Source organism: Gekko japonicus, unplaced genomic scaffold, assembly GCF_001447785.1.
Source record: "Gekko japonicus isolate JY-2015 unplaced genomic scaffold, Gekko_japonicus_V1.1 scaffold893, whole genome shotgun sequence".
In the NCBI taxonomy this organism is placed as follows: domain Eukaryota; kingdom Metazoa; phylum Chordata; class Lepidosauria; order Squamata; family Gekkonidae; genus Gekko; species Gekko japonicus.
This window is the reverse complement of record NW_015170302.1, coordinates 757,032-771,713: the sequence shown is the minus strand read 5'-3', so window position 1 is coordinate 771,713 and position 14,682 is coordinate 757,032. Positions and strand designations below refer to the sequence as shown.

Genomic DNA, 14,682 nt, shown 5'->3' with positions numbered 1-14,682 from the left:
AGACGATAGATGGATGGATGGATGGATGGATGGATGGATGGATAGATGATGGATGGATGGATGGATGGATGGATGGATAGATAGATAGATAGATAGATAGATAGATAGATAGATTCATTCCAGGCTCAGTAACCCAGTTGCTTCCAGATCCTTGACTAACAGCAAGCACGAGTTCCGTTGACTAGGACTTTAGGAGGTCCTGCCCCATTCAAGAGGGGAGGCCCGGACTCCTCTTTTCACTTGTGTTTTACCTCTTTTCAGAGAACAGCAGGAGACCTGGGAGGATTATGAAAAAAAGGTTTCCAAAGCTTTGGATGATGCTCAGAGGAACCGTGAAAAAGCTGTACAGTTTCTGAAGTCCAGCTTGGCAAGGTCTTTCCATTTAGACATTTCAAAAGAGCAATACATAAAATTAGAAGAGTTACAGGAGAACATGAGAAGAGTGCTGCTGTATCAGACCCAAAGGTCCATCTAGTGTAGCACCGAGTTTCACACAGTGGCCAAACAGATGCTCCCAGGAGGCACACAAAGCTGACAGCCTTCATTGGCTGTTGTCCCCCCCCCCTGGTATGCAAAAATGTATTGCTTCTCAGCCTTGGAGGTCCCTCTCAAATACCATAGCTAATAGCAATCCATTACCCTCAATGCATTTGTGTAATCTTTTCTAATAATTGGTTCTCCTGGATTAGTTGCACCCAGGGGTCATTTAGTCAGGAGTGGCCATCCCCTGTTGTTTCCCCCCAGTACTCAGTGGTATACAGCCTCTGGGCCTGGCGGTTCTCTTTAGCCATCGTGACTAATGGAGACTGGTACATGCATCCTCTATGAATTTTCCGGTATTTCTCTATAGCTATCGGCTTTTTTTGTAGAAAAAGCCCAGCAGGAACTCATTAGCATAATAGGCCACACCCAATAGCACAACATCATTAGCATATTAGGCTACACCCCAACAGCACAGCTCACTGGCATATTAGGCCGCACCCCCATGTTACCAGAAGTGTGGTCATCCAGCCACACCCACCTTTTGCTTCTTATTCTGTTTACTTTGTTTATTGTCAAAACCCAGGGCCTTTTTTTGTAGCAGGAACTCCTTTCCATGTTAGGCCACACACCCCTAATGTAGCCAACCCTAATGAGTTTCTGCTGTTGGGTGTGGCCTATTATGCTAATTAGTTCCTGCTGGGCGTGGCCAACTCGGGAGCCAGCCGGAACTCCGTTCCTGTGCGTTCCTGCCCAAAAATAACCCTGATAGCTATCAAAGCAAGTGGCCTTTTTCACATCTTGTGGCAGTGAATTCCATGTTAATTACACCTTCCAGGAAGTATTTCTTTTGACCGTCCAGAATCTGCTGTCTGTCAGTTAATTTGAGTGACCCTTCTCGTGTTACAGGAAAGGGGGGGGGGATCTCCCTGTCCTCCAAACCATGCTTAACTATGTGAATCTGTGTCGTAGTTCATGCCTCTGCCTAATCTCTTTTTCCCTACTACACTGAAATACCCCACATTCTCTTGAGATCTTTAACAATAGTAGAACCAAAACCATTGTCACAAATAAAACAAATATGCAAAAAACCCACCACAAATAGGGAACTTTCATTCATCCCTAGCTAGGGTTACCAGGTTCCCCTCCCCCCGGCCTCCAGGGGGCAGGGTTGCCAGCTCCAGGTTGGGAAACTGCTGGAGATTTGGGGGTGGAGCCCGGGAAGGACAGGGACCTCCGTGGGGTACAGCGCCATAAAGTCCACCCTTTAAAGTCTCCATTTCCTCCAGGGGAACTGACCTCTGTAGTCTGGAGCTGAGCTGTAATTCCAGGGGATCCCCAGGTCCCACCTGGAGGCTGGCATCCCTATAAAAGCATCTCAGAAAGTCCATCGATGAGCTTTCAGTGTTGACGGCACTGAAGATGGCCACGTGTCTCATTGGTCGTGTCCTTCCAAACAGGGTTCGTGAGAAAGAAGCAAGGCAGGAGCAGCAGCACCAGGAGTACATGTGCAGGAGGATGGAAACGGTGTTATCCCTGAAGAACAACATCACTTCAACTCGGGTGCATCCCCTGACCTCATCTCTTGGGGGGCAGCAGCTTTACAAGCACGGGGAAAGAGAGGGTGAAGAAAAAGGCCCAGCATATTGTCAGCAGATATTCTGAGCATATTGTGAACCGAGCTCCTGTCGAACAGATATATTAAAGCTGCTAGGCTCATTTGCACATGAAAGCTATTACTTCATTGCTCACCCCTGACTCAGTCATCTGCGAATAAAGTTAAGCAGCAAGCAGTGCCAAAGCTGGTCCCTCCGCTTACGTCTGTCCCTTGAGAATACTGTCATCTTATTCCTTTCCTCTGAAGACAGCAGATCCATTTCAGCCCGTTTTAAGTCTTCAGCATAGCCACGCCCCTCAGAATAAGCTGCCAGATTCCGTTCCAATTTTTCCCAACTGATAAACTGTGCCTTTTTATTGTCATTATCATGTAGGAGAACTTCCGAACCCTTCAGACCCGGGATAAAGCCCTTGCGCTGGAAGCCAGAGAGCAAGAGCAGAAAATGAAGGAGGCCATCCAGGCGCAGGGCCTCGATGTCACCCGGGAGCTTTTGCTCCATAAACGACAGGAAGAGTTCGAGAGGCAGAAGAAGTAAGTTTGCGCTTCGTTTGTACGAGGCTTCCTGTTGATGGATGGATCGATTGTGTTTTGCCCTGCCTTTCATCCTAGTCCAGCCGCTACCCTGCACTGGCCCTGCCTCGGTTTTGCAATCCAAAGAGCCGAGATTTAATTCCTAGCATCCTCTGCCAGCCCTGCAACCTGAGATCCTTTTTACCTAAGACCGTTCCTTGCCAAGAGTCCAGAGAGTTGCTGTCATTTGGACCGGATCCTCAGACCAGCAGTGATCTGGCAGTATTGGGATTGCTCCTCAAGACTGTGATATATCCAAATTTCATTTCACAGGGGCTTGTGCAGGGGCATCTGTCTGCTGGAACGTGGGTAGTATAATCGCTATAAGGTCACATTTTCTATACTAGGAATTTGGCCTTGTTGGGAAATTGTGTCTGTCTGTGACGCGCGCACACACACATGGTTTCTTTCTGTATATTCTTAAGCATCAGTCCTAGCTAATACATCAGTTCAGAGGCTCAAAGGGAGATATCAGGGAGGCACTTGGACATTGAATGCTACTCACAGCCAGTGTTCCCTCTAAGATGAGTTAGTGTGAGCTAGCTCACAGTGTTTTAGCCTCCGGCTCACACATTTTTGTCTTAGCTCAGGAAGGAGGGCTCCAGAGCAAAGTAATTTATGCAGCAGCCAAATCGCTCGCTCACAACTTTAATGCCAGCAGCTCACAAAGTAGAATTTTTGCACACAAGACTCCACAGCTTAGAGGGAACATTGCGTCACAGCAGCATTCAAACTGGTATGAATAGCGTCACTTCCCCCAAAGCCCTTGCAGCCTTCTGCAAAGACTAAACCTTTCCATAGCCAGCTGCAAAAACTTCATTGGCTAAAAACTAACAGCACCGAATTGTTTCCAGGCTGTAGCTCAGACTAGCTCACCAGAGCCTGGAAACTAAGCAGGGTCGGTCGGTCGGTCCTTGGATGGGAGGCCACCAAGAAAGGTTAGGATGGCTATGCAGAGGAAGGCAATGGCAAACTGCCTCTGCCTATTTCTTGGGGAGGGGCTGTGGTACAATGGTAAAGCATCTACTTGGCATGCAGAAAGTCCCAGGTTCAACCCTCGGCATCTCCAGTTTAAAGGATGAGGAAGGTAGTGGGTGTTGTGAAAGATCTAAAGCAGAGCCCCCAAAGAACCACTGCCAGTCTGAGTAGGCAGTACTGACTCTGATGGACCAGGGGTCTGATTCAATGTGAGGCCGTTTCATGTTTCCAGGCAGCTGCAGTATGGCAGAATTGCCAACCGTCAGCAGCCTGCGGCCTCTAAAGCCGGGGTGGCCAAACTCGCTTCACATAACAGCCACACAGAATAAACGTCAGATGTTTGAGAGCCGCAAGACATGGACAAATATCACACACTTTTTATTGAAAAATATGCAAATTTGCTTTTTATTAACATTAAATTAGACTGTGTGAAAGAGCCGCATGCGGCTTCCGAGCGGCAGTTTGGCCACCCCTGCTCTACAGGCTATTTACGTAGCGAACTACGAGAGGGGATGCAGTAATAATAATAATAAATAAAAAATAAAAAATAAAAAAAATAAAAAACGAGAGGGGAGGCAGAGAGACGGCAATTTGCAAATGTATTTTTTTAGAAAATGTATGTGCTGCCTCTCTAGACACCTGCTCGAGACAACTCAACATAATAAAAATATATATAATAAAACTCTAAGACAGCATAAAAACAACCCAGAGGCATTGGAATACCGTAAAACAATGCCCAACGGCTTAAAATGGTTGATCATAAAACTGTCTGCAGGGTAGAAGCAGACCGTAATGGATGGGGCCTCCTCAGTGAAAGGCCTGGTTAAAAATAATGCTTTGGCTTGGTATCTATAGAAGAGTGAGGTAAGTGCCAGGCAAGCTTTAGAGTGGGGTACATTCCAGAGGTGAGGTGCAACCACTGAAAAAGCCCTGTCTCCGGTTGTCATCCACTTCAGCTCTGCAGGCTGGGCCCCAGAGAAGATATTAACTAGTGAGTGGATTTCAAGGGGCTGGTTCTCCAAGTGCCTTGCTGAGAGGAAATTTAGGCCCTTGAAGGTCAGAAGCAATACTTTGACTTGTTTCTAGAATCAGATAAGCAACTAGTGTAGATCTTTCAGCATGGGAACAATGCGATCTTTGTAGCCAGGGGTCATTTCCTGCAGGAGCGCACAGGAGCAGAGCTCCGGCAGTAAAGAGCCCAGGGGGCGGGCCCATGCAACAAGCCCCACCCCCTGCTCCCAGCAGCCCTCAGTCAGAGCAAGAAGCAGCCAGGTAAGTTGCAGAGCCCCACCCCACCCCCACGGCCCCAAACAGTCCAGTGGCACCTTTAAGACCAAGTTTTATTCAGGTACAAGCTCTCCCTCCTCTGCGAGGACAGATCTGCACGTCCCCCCCCCCCAATAGCTAGCAATCCAAAACAGTCCAGTGGACCCTGAGCGGTGGGTGTTGCCTTCTGACACACTTCCAGTGATGTCAGGGGGTGTGGCATATGCAAATAAGTTATACTAATGAGTTATGCTAATGTGCTCCTGCACCACTTTTTCTACAAAATGACCCCTGTTTGTAGCTAACTCCTGACAATAGCCAGGAGTTAAATTGGACTAATTGGACTAATTTAAGTCTCTGGACAGTTTCCAAAGGCAGCTTCATGTAATTTAACTTGCATGCGACCTGAGTGTGGATCACTTTGGCCGGATCATGTTCGTCAAGGAATGGCTGATTAAACCTGAGCCTTCAACTGTAGCCCAGGATCCAGCGGCATCCCCAAGCTACAAACTTGCTGCTTTGGGGGGAGGGCAGCCCCCTCTAAGGTAGACTGACTCCACATTATTCAGGCAGCTTTTGCATTAACCAACAGCATCTCCTCCCTGTCTGGATTGAGCTTCAGTTTATCAGCCCCTCATCCATACCCGTAAGCTGTATCCAGAGAGCACGCTCGCCGCAGGACATGCATTTGCTTTTCATTCTTTATCTGACATATTTGAGTGACTTAATCTCAAATGAAGCCCGTCCCCTGCTCTGGCGGTATTATTCATTCTCAGAGTTTGCATGCCTTTACTCTAAATGCAGGGAATTTACGGAACAGCAGAAAGCGAAGAAAATTGAGATCGTAGCTCGGATTTTGAAAGAAGAAGCTCAGCTGGAGAAAGTGAGGAAACAGTCCCGCCCGTGGAGACAGAAAAAGAAGGGAAAGCTCTCTGATGCTATAAGGTGGCGCAGAAAAACATGGCGGTATATAGAGAACGCGTGTGCTGAGCCGGATGCAACTGTTACTCAGGTAATCCACCATTACAAGAAGGCAGCTGGCTTTTAGGAACTGGTCAGTTAATGCCCTCTGTATCCTGAGCTGAGACGGCTGCAGTTTGGGGTGCTGTAGGGAGTAGTGATGCTAGACCAGCAGGACTCCTGATCTAAGGTCTGCAGTTAGAGTTGCCAACCTCCAGGTGGGGCATGGAGATCTCTTGGAATTAGAACTCATCCCCAGCCAATAGAAATCAGCTCCCCTGGAGGAAATGGCCACTTGTAGGGTGGACTCTAAGGAATTATACCCCACCGAGGTCCCTCCCCTCCCTAAACCACTCCCTCCCCAGGCTCCTCCCCCCAAAATCTCCAGGTATTTCCCAACTCAGAGTTGGCAACCACACTTGTAGCACCTTAGCAATACATATCTTCCTAACCCTCTTGTAGTGTGCAAGCAACCTACCCATTTCTGCCATTAACACAATGTGTCGTCTCACAGTATTGTTGTGGGAAAAGCCCAGCAGGAACTCATTCGCATAATAGGCCACACCCAACAGCAGAAACTTATTAGCATATTAGGCCACACCCCTGACAGCACAGCTCATTGGCATATTAGGCCACACCCCATGTTACCAGAAGCGTGCTCATCCAGCCATCATCATTTTGCTTCTTATTCTGTTTACCTTGTTGCCAAAACCCAGGGCTTTTTTGTAGCAGAAACTCCTTTGCATGTTAGGCCACACCCCCCTAACGTAGCCAATCCTAATGAGTTTCTGCTGTTGGGTGTGGCCTATTATGCGAATGAGTTCCTGCTGGGTGTGGCCAACTTGGAAACCAGCCGGAACTCCGTTCCTGTGCGTTCCTGCCCAAAAATAGCCCTGGTTAGCATTATACACAGTCCTAGACTGCATTGTCAATGAAACGTTAATTACTGTTTCAAAATGGTCGCCATTGGGGTAGGCTGTCTGTCATTGGGCTTTTTTGTCTTGCTGTAGAAATCCTGGCGCACCCCTTCACCTTGTTCTTCCCCGGATGACAAAAAAGATGGCCTGGAGGAGTCTTCTCGGAAAGCAACCGAAGAGATGGCTCATAAAAGCAAACACGAAGGAAAGGAGGAAGACTCAAGGGAGACTCTAGCTGAACCGGAGTTTACAGGAATTTGGGATCAAGAGTGCGACATATCCAAGGTTAATACTTCTGTCTGTCTTAATTTTCACTCTTGTCGATTCTCATTTTAATTAGGCAAAGGATACAATCCCTTCCCATTTTATGGGGACTCCTCATCAAGCAGAAGGGCAAAGCAGTGGAAGAAGTGTGTGAAGAACTGTGAATAACAGCCTGCTGCTCTGGGAGCTGCCAAGGCTAGAGCCAGGAACTGTAGACGGCACAGTGTTCCAACCAGGAAAAGAGTTGGCAGGTGCCATGGTGTTCACAGGCATGGTGTTGTGGCCCCGTGATATAGAACATGTAGGGCCTTCTCGATCGTGGCACCAAAATTATGAAAATCCCTCCCCAGATAGATTCATCTGTCCCCTTATATCATTGTCTTCCACATGTTGGTAAAGACTCTTTTGTTTGGCATTCCCTTTCCTCACTGACTCCTGCTGACTCTCCATCCTGTTCACATGTTTTAATTGTTTTATATGCGTGTGCATATTTTATATGGGTGTATTGTTTTATGTGTGCATATTTTATATGGGTGTATTGTTTTATGGGTGTGTATTTTTATATGTGTGTATTGTTTTACATGTGTGTGTCTATACATGTGGATATTTTTAAGCTTGTTTTAATGCTTTTATAATTTGCCACCTTGGGGAGCCCAAGTTGGCTGGAAAGGCAGCTTTAAAATGTGTTGAATAAATAAAACAAACACATGTATATGATACCATCAAAATCCTTTCTGTGCAGTGTTTAAAACACCATAAAAAAGAAATCTCGATAGAATTTTACATATAAACACGTCAGGATGAGTGTTTTGCAGTTTCGTCAATCAAATTTTGCATAAAATTTTGGAAATACTAAAATGAAACAGTGGAGAATTCCTTATACATCGGTTTCATTCTGGAAGCAAAACCAAGTCTTATTAAGATCTCCAGAATCAGGGTTAGAGGGAGTAATTCAGGCAAGGAGAACTAAATTGGGAAACATCCTTGGTCTCTTTCTATGCTGCTTAGGAAGGGAACTCTCATTACAGCCCTGTCAGTCAAGGGAGCTGAAACCAACGCTGTTCTCAAAAGCGTTTAACTACAAGGAAAAATTAGCCCACTTAAGTCTTTGTTCAGATATTTGCAAGGACACATATCACTTCATGTTTGCCAGCTTGTTTGAGTGTTACAACCGAACATGACACTTTGCTGAGTTGGTGATGAAGGTGATTTCAAGTGGAAAAAAAAGAAATCCTTTTCCACCCAGCACTGGAGACAGTAAAGTGCCTCTTGAGTATCGGTCGCTGTGCAATACCTGATGGCTCAGATCACAAATAAATAATGTACATCCTCAAAGTGGAAACTTCTGTTTCGTTCCATAGCCAAGAACCTGCATCATTGTATTCTCCCGAGTCACCAGCAGCTTGGGGAAGTGTCTGGGCGACGAGAGAGAGAAAAAATTCAGGACAGGCGTGTTTAAGAAGAATTTATTTTTGTTTAGTAACCTTTCTAGAGGTCCTGGAGGTGAAGCAAGGGCCATGACCTGACTGAAGATAGTTCTTTTTTTAAAATTAACATTTTATTGAATTTTAACATTCATTGTTACCAATATACTACTATCACAATCATATATATCACAAATCATAACTGAGGCTTAAGTTGATACAATACAATAGATTCAGTGTATAGGAATGAGCATAACCACCCAAGAATAAGAAGACATACAACACAGTAGCTAGCTTCTAGGTTTTTCCATAAACCTAAATAATTTATAACTTTAGGGATTTCTTGTTGGGAGGACAAATACTCTAGGATAGGTAGCCAGATAGAGGAGAAGGTAGAGTGTGAAGAAGATTTGTTAAAGTATGCCAGAGTGTCCATGAGTTTGGCCATAATATATAAGCTCCATATTTTTGATGCCATTGCGAGAGAGTCAGTGACTTTGTTAATTACCAATTCTAGCCACATAGAGCAACAAAGATGCTCTTTCCATGTTAGAACAGGAGACATCCCTGGAGGCCCAACCTTTCAATAAGAGGTGTTCTGCTGTGATATTGAGGCCTATACTAGTGATGGATTTGATTTGTGTTTCTACGGATTCCCAAAAAGGAGTAACCGTGGGACGCGAGCTGGTCCCTTCGTCTTTGTCCTGAACTAAATAAAGGTATGCTTAGCTGAAATCGCTCTCCGTCTGCATACTTTTCAGTTTTCTTTAGTGTTAAAAGCTGGGGTGGGTGGGGTGGATCAAGGTTGTGTCACTGAGGAGAGGGGATTATCCCATCCCTTGATTTCCTCCATAGAAATTGTACTTGCTGCTGTTAGCTCAGGTAGAGGGTGGAGTGATTGCTGGGGGGGGGGAACAGTAAAGGAGAAAAGGCTAACTACTGTTTCCTCCACCCCGCCGCTTCAGCCCTGATGCAAATTCTACCTTCCTCCCCACCGCAGCTGCTTTTTACGATTAAAGACAACTTTGGGAAGACCGGATCATAGGCCCTCCTCAAAATGTTGAAGTTGCCTCTTAAAATGATTGATTCATACTGTGAATGCTTTGATTTAAATTTGCATGTGATAAAAGCTGTGCGCGTGTTCTGCGATTCCATCTGTTGCCTCGTTCGCATGACCATCGTTAAGTGCCCGGAAAGGTTACCCAAAGCAGCTTCGACTTGAAAAATAAATATATAGATTGAAGCTTTCCAACTTCCAGAAATAGCCTCAACATGTCACACTAGCGCATACCCTGGCCCTTCATTACGGTCTCATTCTGTGCAGGTGCCAGATGGCAGAATGGATTCCAAACCTTTGGGTGCCAGTAAAACGGAAAAGGATATCTTTGCTCGAAACTTGGAGAAGCTGCACAGCGGAGTCATCCACAAACATCGAGTCTCTGGGCGTGAATTTAAGGGGTGCCCTTTCTACAGCAAGCCAAGCCTTATTCACTTCAAGGTTGGTGCACGCTTTGCAGAAAGGAAATGTGATCAGCTCCTGATAAACACCAGACTTGAAGCCTGCTGCTGATTAAAAGAAACGTGTATTGACTTCTGGGCAGGGGTCATTTCGTAGAAAAAGAGGTGCAGGAGCTCATTAGCATAACTCATTAGCATACCTTATTTGCATATGCCACCCCCCCTGACATCACCGGAAGTGTGTCAGAAGGCAACACCCACCGCTCAGGCTCCACTGGACTGTTTTGGATTGCTAGCTATTGGGAGGGAGGGAGAATGTGCAGATCTGTCCTCACAGAGGAGGGAGAGCTTGTGCCTGAAAAAAACTTGGTCTTAAAGGTGCCACTGGACTGTTTTGGACCAGGGGGTGGGGTAGGGGCTCTGCAACTTACCTGGCTGCTTCTTGCTCTGACTGAGGGCTGTTGGGAGCAGGGGGTGGGTCTTGTTGCATGTGCCCGCCCCCTGGGCTCTTTACTGCCGGAGCTCCGCTCCTGTGCGCTCCTGCAGGAAATGACCCCTGCTTCTGGGGACTTTCATTCACTCTCATAAAATGCGCAACCATCTGTGTACACAGGGAGTTCAGCAAGCTCTCTTTGATTTCTGGTGTAGGCCAAGCAATAGGCAAACTAGGTAAAGCATTAGAGATCCATGACTGAATAGTAGCTGCAGAGCGCCCAAATCGGATCAGAACTGTGATGTCTGGGGAAGGGAGTTAACCCGTTCCCCTGTTCCCTTTTCCTGATATAAGTAGTTCAGTGGTAGAGCATCTGCTTGGCATGCACAAGGTCCCAGGTTCAATCCCCGGTCTCTCCAGTTAAAAGATCTGGCAGTGGGTGATGTGAAAGATCTCTGCTTGAGACCTTGGAGACCTGCTGCTGCCATTCAGAGTAGACAATACTGACTTTGATGGACCCAAGGGTCTGATTCAGTATAAGGCAGCTTCATGTGTTCATGTGTAGTTCTAGTGATGTCCCCCTTCCCGTTCCGTTTTTTCCCCCCCCCCCCCCCAGTGACTGCAAATTGTCCTGGGAATGGGACTGGGGAAGAGATTTAAATTAATATGCCTCGTGCTGTCTGATTGCACTCCTTTATCCCGTAATCCATTTTGATTCTCAGCAAGAGAGGCGGGGCTGTAAATTAAATTAAATAAATAAAACTGGGAAGGTGGTGATGGTGGAGAGAAGGTGAACCCTCCCTCCGTCCGCTGTGTTCCTGATCTAAGTCAGCCTTTCCCACGCCTGCTACAAAAAGAAGTGTATAGGACAGGAGAGCCGCTCGTGGATCTCCAGCATCACATCTAGTCTGACCAGTAAATTCATCATTTAAATAGAGCTCTTCCCAGGGGCCGTTTCCTGCAGGAGCGCACAGGAGCGGGGCTCCAGCAGTAAAGAGCCCAGGGGGCGGGCACATGCAACAAGCCCCACCCCCTGCTCCCAGCAGCCCTCAGTCAGAGCAAGAAGCAGCCAGGTAAGCTGCAGAACACCCCCCCAGCCTAAAACAGTCCAGTGGCACCTTTAAGACCAAGTTTTATTCAGGTACAAGCTCTCCCTCCTCTGTGAGGACAGATCTGCATGCCCCCCCCCCAATAGCTAGCAATCCAAAACAGTCCAGTGGAGCCTGAGCGGTGGGTGTTGCCTTCTGACACACTTCCGGTGATGTCAGGGGGTGTGGCACATGCAAATGAGTTATGCTAATGAGTTATGCTAATGAGCTCCTGCACCTCTTTTTCTACTAAATGACCCCTGGCTCTCCCCCAAATAAAGACACGTCATGCGTCCATTCTGTAGCATGCCTTGGCCTTGGCCTCTCCTACGCATCCTTCCCTTGGCCCTCCCGCTGGCTCCCGCCACTCTTTAGGATGGAGCACTTAGCCAAGAGCAGCCAAAACCCCCTTCCACCTCTCTGTCATGAAGGGCTGGTCTGTTGCCCACCGCCAAGGGCTTTGCAGTGACCCCTAAATCCTTAGCTGAGCTGCAACTTAAATAACAGAGATTCTATTGTTTCAGCGAATAGGGTGGGATATAAATCTAGTTAGTTAATTAATTAATTGTGTTGTTTCCAGGACTTTGATGTCGGTAAAACCTATAAAAAGAAGGTGATTTTGATCAACGCCTTCTATAGCATTAACTACTGCAAGCTAGTGGGAGTCAGTGAACACCTCAAAGACTTCTTCACTGTTCAGTAAGTACACATGGCCATCTCTGCCCAGTGTGTGTGTGGGGGTGTGTGGAAGCAGGGCCAGGGAAAGTGATGGGGTTTATTGTTAGTTTTATGCGTGGAGCTTATATAGTATATTGGCTCAGAGGATGAATGACCCAGGAGGTGGACAGATGAAATCTCATCTCAGCCACACACTCAGTGGGTGCCCTCTTCTCATCTTACAGCGCAGAGTTACACCTTTCCATAGAATCATAGAGTTGGAAGGGACCTCCAGGGCCACGTAGTCCAACCCCCTGCACAATGAAGGAAATTCACAACTACCTCCCCCTCCCGCCCCCAGTGAACCCTTGCGTTTCTTCCTCAGCACATACATAGTTACCTTAACAGGACATCTCCAATTGGTGAAGATAGGATGTAGGGGTGGAGTTTGGTCCCGCCAGTTCCTTGAATTGCAGCCAGAAGAATGTGAATTTCAGGAAAAGTGTTCCAAGGGTTCTTAAAAGCAAAAGCCCCTAACTAAATGGGAAGAGCGAGGGTCGAATCCTGTAGTAGAATCCTTGGGATCTGCTCATGTGTGCTAAAATTATGAAGCAAGAATGCCTGCTTAGGATCTCCTAAGAGTTTAAGGTATAGATAATCTGTTTTAACTGAGCATGCACTGTGCATTAGGACTGTAAGAAGTGCTGGACCAAACCCAAGCCTAACTAGTCCAACATTCTTTGCAATAATCCTAGGAACCTGCTGGCAATAGGTGGTCCACTAAGGACTGAACAATGGCCCAGTGATGGACCACAGTTTGCCTCATGCTCACTAGGAATGAGCAAAAGTCCTCCTATCTTGTTTAATTCATTAATATTTTTATCAGCAATGTCAGTCTTTTGCTTTTCAGTTTGGTGTAGTGGTTAAGTGCATAGACTCTAATCTGGGAAAACCGGGTTTGATTCCGCACTCCTCCACTTGCACCTGCTAGATGACCTTGGGCAAGCCATAGTTCTGGAACGGCTGTTCTTGAAAAAGAGCAGTTTCTGTCAGAGCTCTCTCAGCCCCACCTACTTCACAGGGTGTCTGTTGTGGGGAGGGGGAGGGAAAGGAGTTTGTAAGCCGCTCTGAGACTCCCTTGCATAGTGAAGGCGGGGTATAAATCCAATCTCTTCTTTTCTTCTTCTACAATTCATTCATATTGTGTATGCTGGCGATAGGTGGTCCACTAAGAACTGACCAGTGGCCCAGTGGGTGGACCACGGTTTGCCTTCTGCTCACTAGGAATGAGCAAAAGTTCCCCTGTCTTGTTTTATTCATGAATATGCCAGTTCTCTGCTTTTCATTGTTGGTTTTGTACGTTCATTCATGTTGTGTTATGCATATACAGTATTTATTACATGCATTATACATTACTTGTACATATAATGCTGATAAATTAATGCACAAATAACACAGAAAACCCATTCACATTTTAAGGGAAAAGCAGAGTAGAGCATGAAAACATAGAACTGCAGTTCCAGTTCGCACGAGGGAGAAGCAAAATTGAAATGGGGTGGGGGGTTTTCCAGGTGAAAACAGCAGGGATGAGAAATCTGAAAACATCCCTCTTGCCCATCCCAGGATAGATAAAACAAAATGTGGGGTGGGCAAGGTCCTTTTATTGCACACACTTCCCAGCTCACATTTTGGTTCCTTTGGTGTATGTATGGGTATATGTGCTTCAGTTCAATATGTGGCACATATGCAACACCACCTTGGTTTAGTTAATGCTGATGGTTCAAATGCAAATTTATTCTCTCACCACACGTATTAACCAAGCGCATGGCCGGCTTTCTTGACTCTGAGCCCTTTCCCCGAGAAGATTACAAGTTGTAGCAGATTTGCAGCCGGTTGGTGGCTCATGTTAAGAGCAGATCTGTGTGGATTGGACTCTGGTTCTCTAATGCTTTCTTATCTCATTGCAAGATGAAAGCTGTAAATTAACAGCTTATTACAGCCAGCCCGGCTTTGGCCAAGCAGTTCAGAAATTATGCCATAAATCAAACGACAGCTTGGCTTTTTTTATTTTCTTGCTGTCCTGTAAAAGTCTCAGTCAGGGATTTTCCTGCATTGCTAGTCCCCAAGCATGCGGCAGGATGTTATATATGATGAGCGAGTCTAAAAATAATCCTAATCGTCATGTGTCGTTTGGTGGGAAATTATCTGTTTTCTAAAGCCCGGAATGCATAGCACTGAATTTTGGAGCCAACTGTCAGAGATCAGAACTCAGAGAAATAATTTCAGTTTAATTAAATATTTTTTGTTTAATTTCTGTTTAGAAAGAAGGCAGGAGCTTTCTCCTGTTTTTCTTCCCTGTGAGCAGTGCTCAAAAGTACACTGCCTTTGAACATGGAAGTTCCATTTAGTCATCAAGATTAAAAGCCATCCCACCAACATTCTTTATTCCCTTTAAAAGTTATCCTAGTGAGCAGTCATTGCCGTATCTTGTGATGGTGAATTTCATAAATCGATCATGTGTTGTGTGATGAAGTATTTTCATGTCTGTAATCCCGCGCGGAAAGGGGCC

General features: G+C 46.2%; 1 protein-coding gene across 1 annotated transcript in view; it reads left to right on the top strand.

Moving 5' to 3' along the window:
• The first annotated feature begins 316 nt into the window (after positions 1 to 316).
• The window catches only part of CFAP74 (cilia and flagella associated protein 74), an 81,326-nt gene continuing 66,960 nt past the window's right edge, over positions 317 to 14,682 (top strand). Inside the window, exons 1-7 of the mRNA XM_015417948.1 lie at positions 317 to 372; positions 1,941 to 2,043; positions 2,472 to 2,629; positions 5,717 to 5,924; positions 6,883 to 7,074; positions 9,802 to 9,975; positions 12,037 to 12,155. Coding sequence (XP_015273434.1) covers positions 1,987 to 2,043; positions 2,472 to 2,629; positions 5,717 to 5,924; positions 6,883 to 7,074; positions 9,802 to 9,975; positions 12,037 to 12,155 — 908 coding nt within the window. The 5' untranslated portion in view covers positions 317 to 372; positions 1,941 to 1,986. The remainder of the gene's footprint in view (positions 373 to 1,940; positions 2,044 to 2,471; positions 2,630 to 5,716; positions 5,925 to 6,882; positions 7,075 to 9,801; positions 9,976 to 12,036; positions 12,156 to 14,682) is intronic.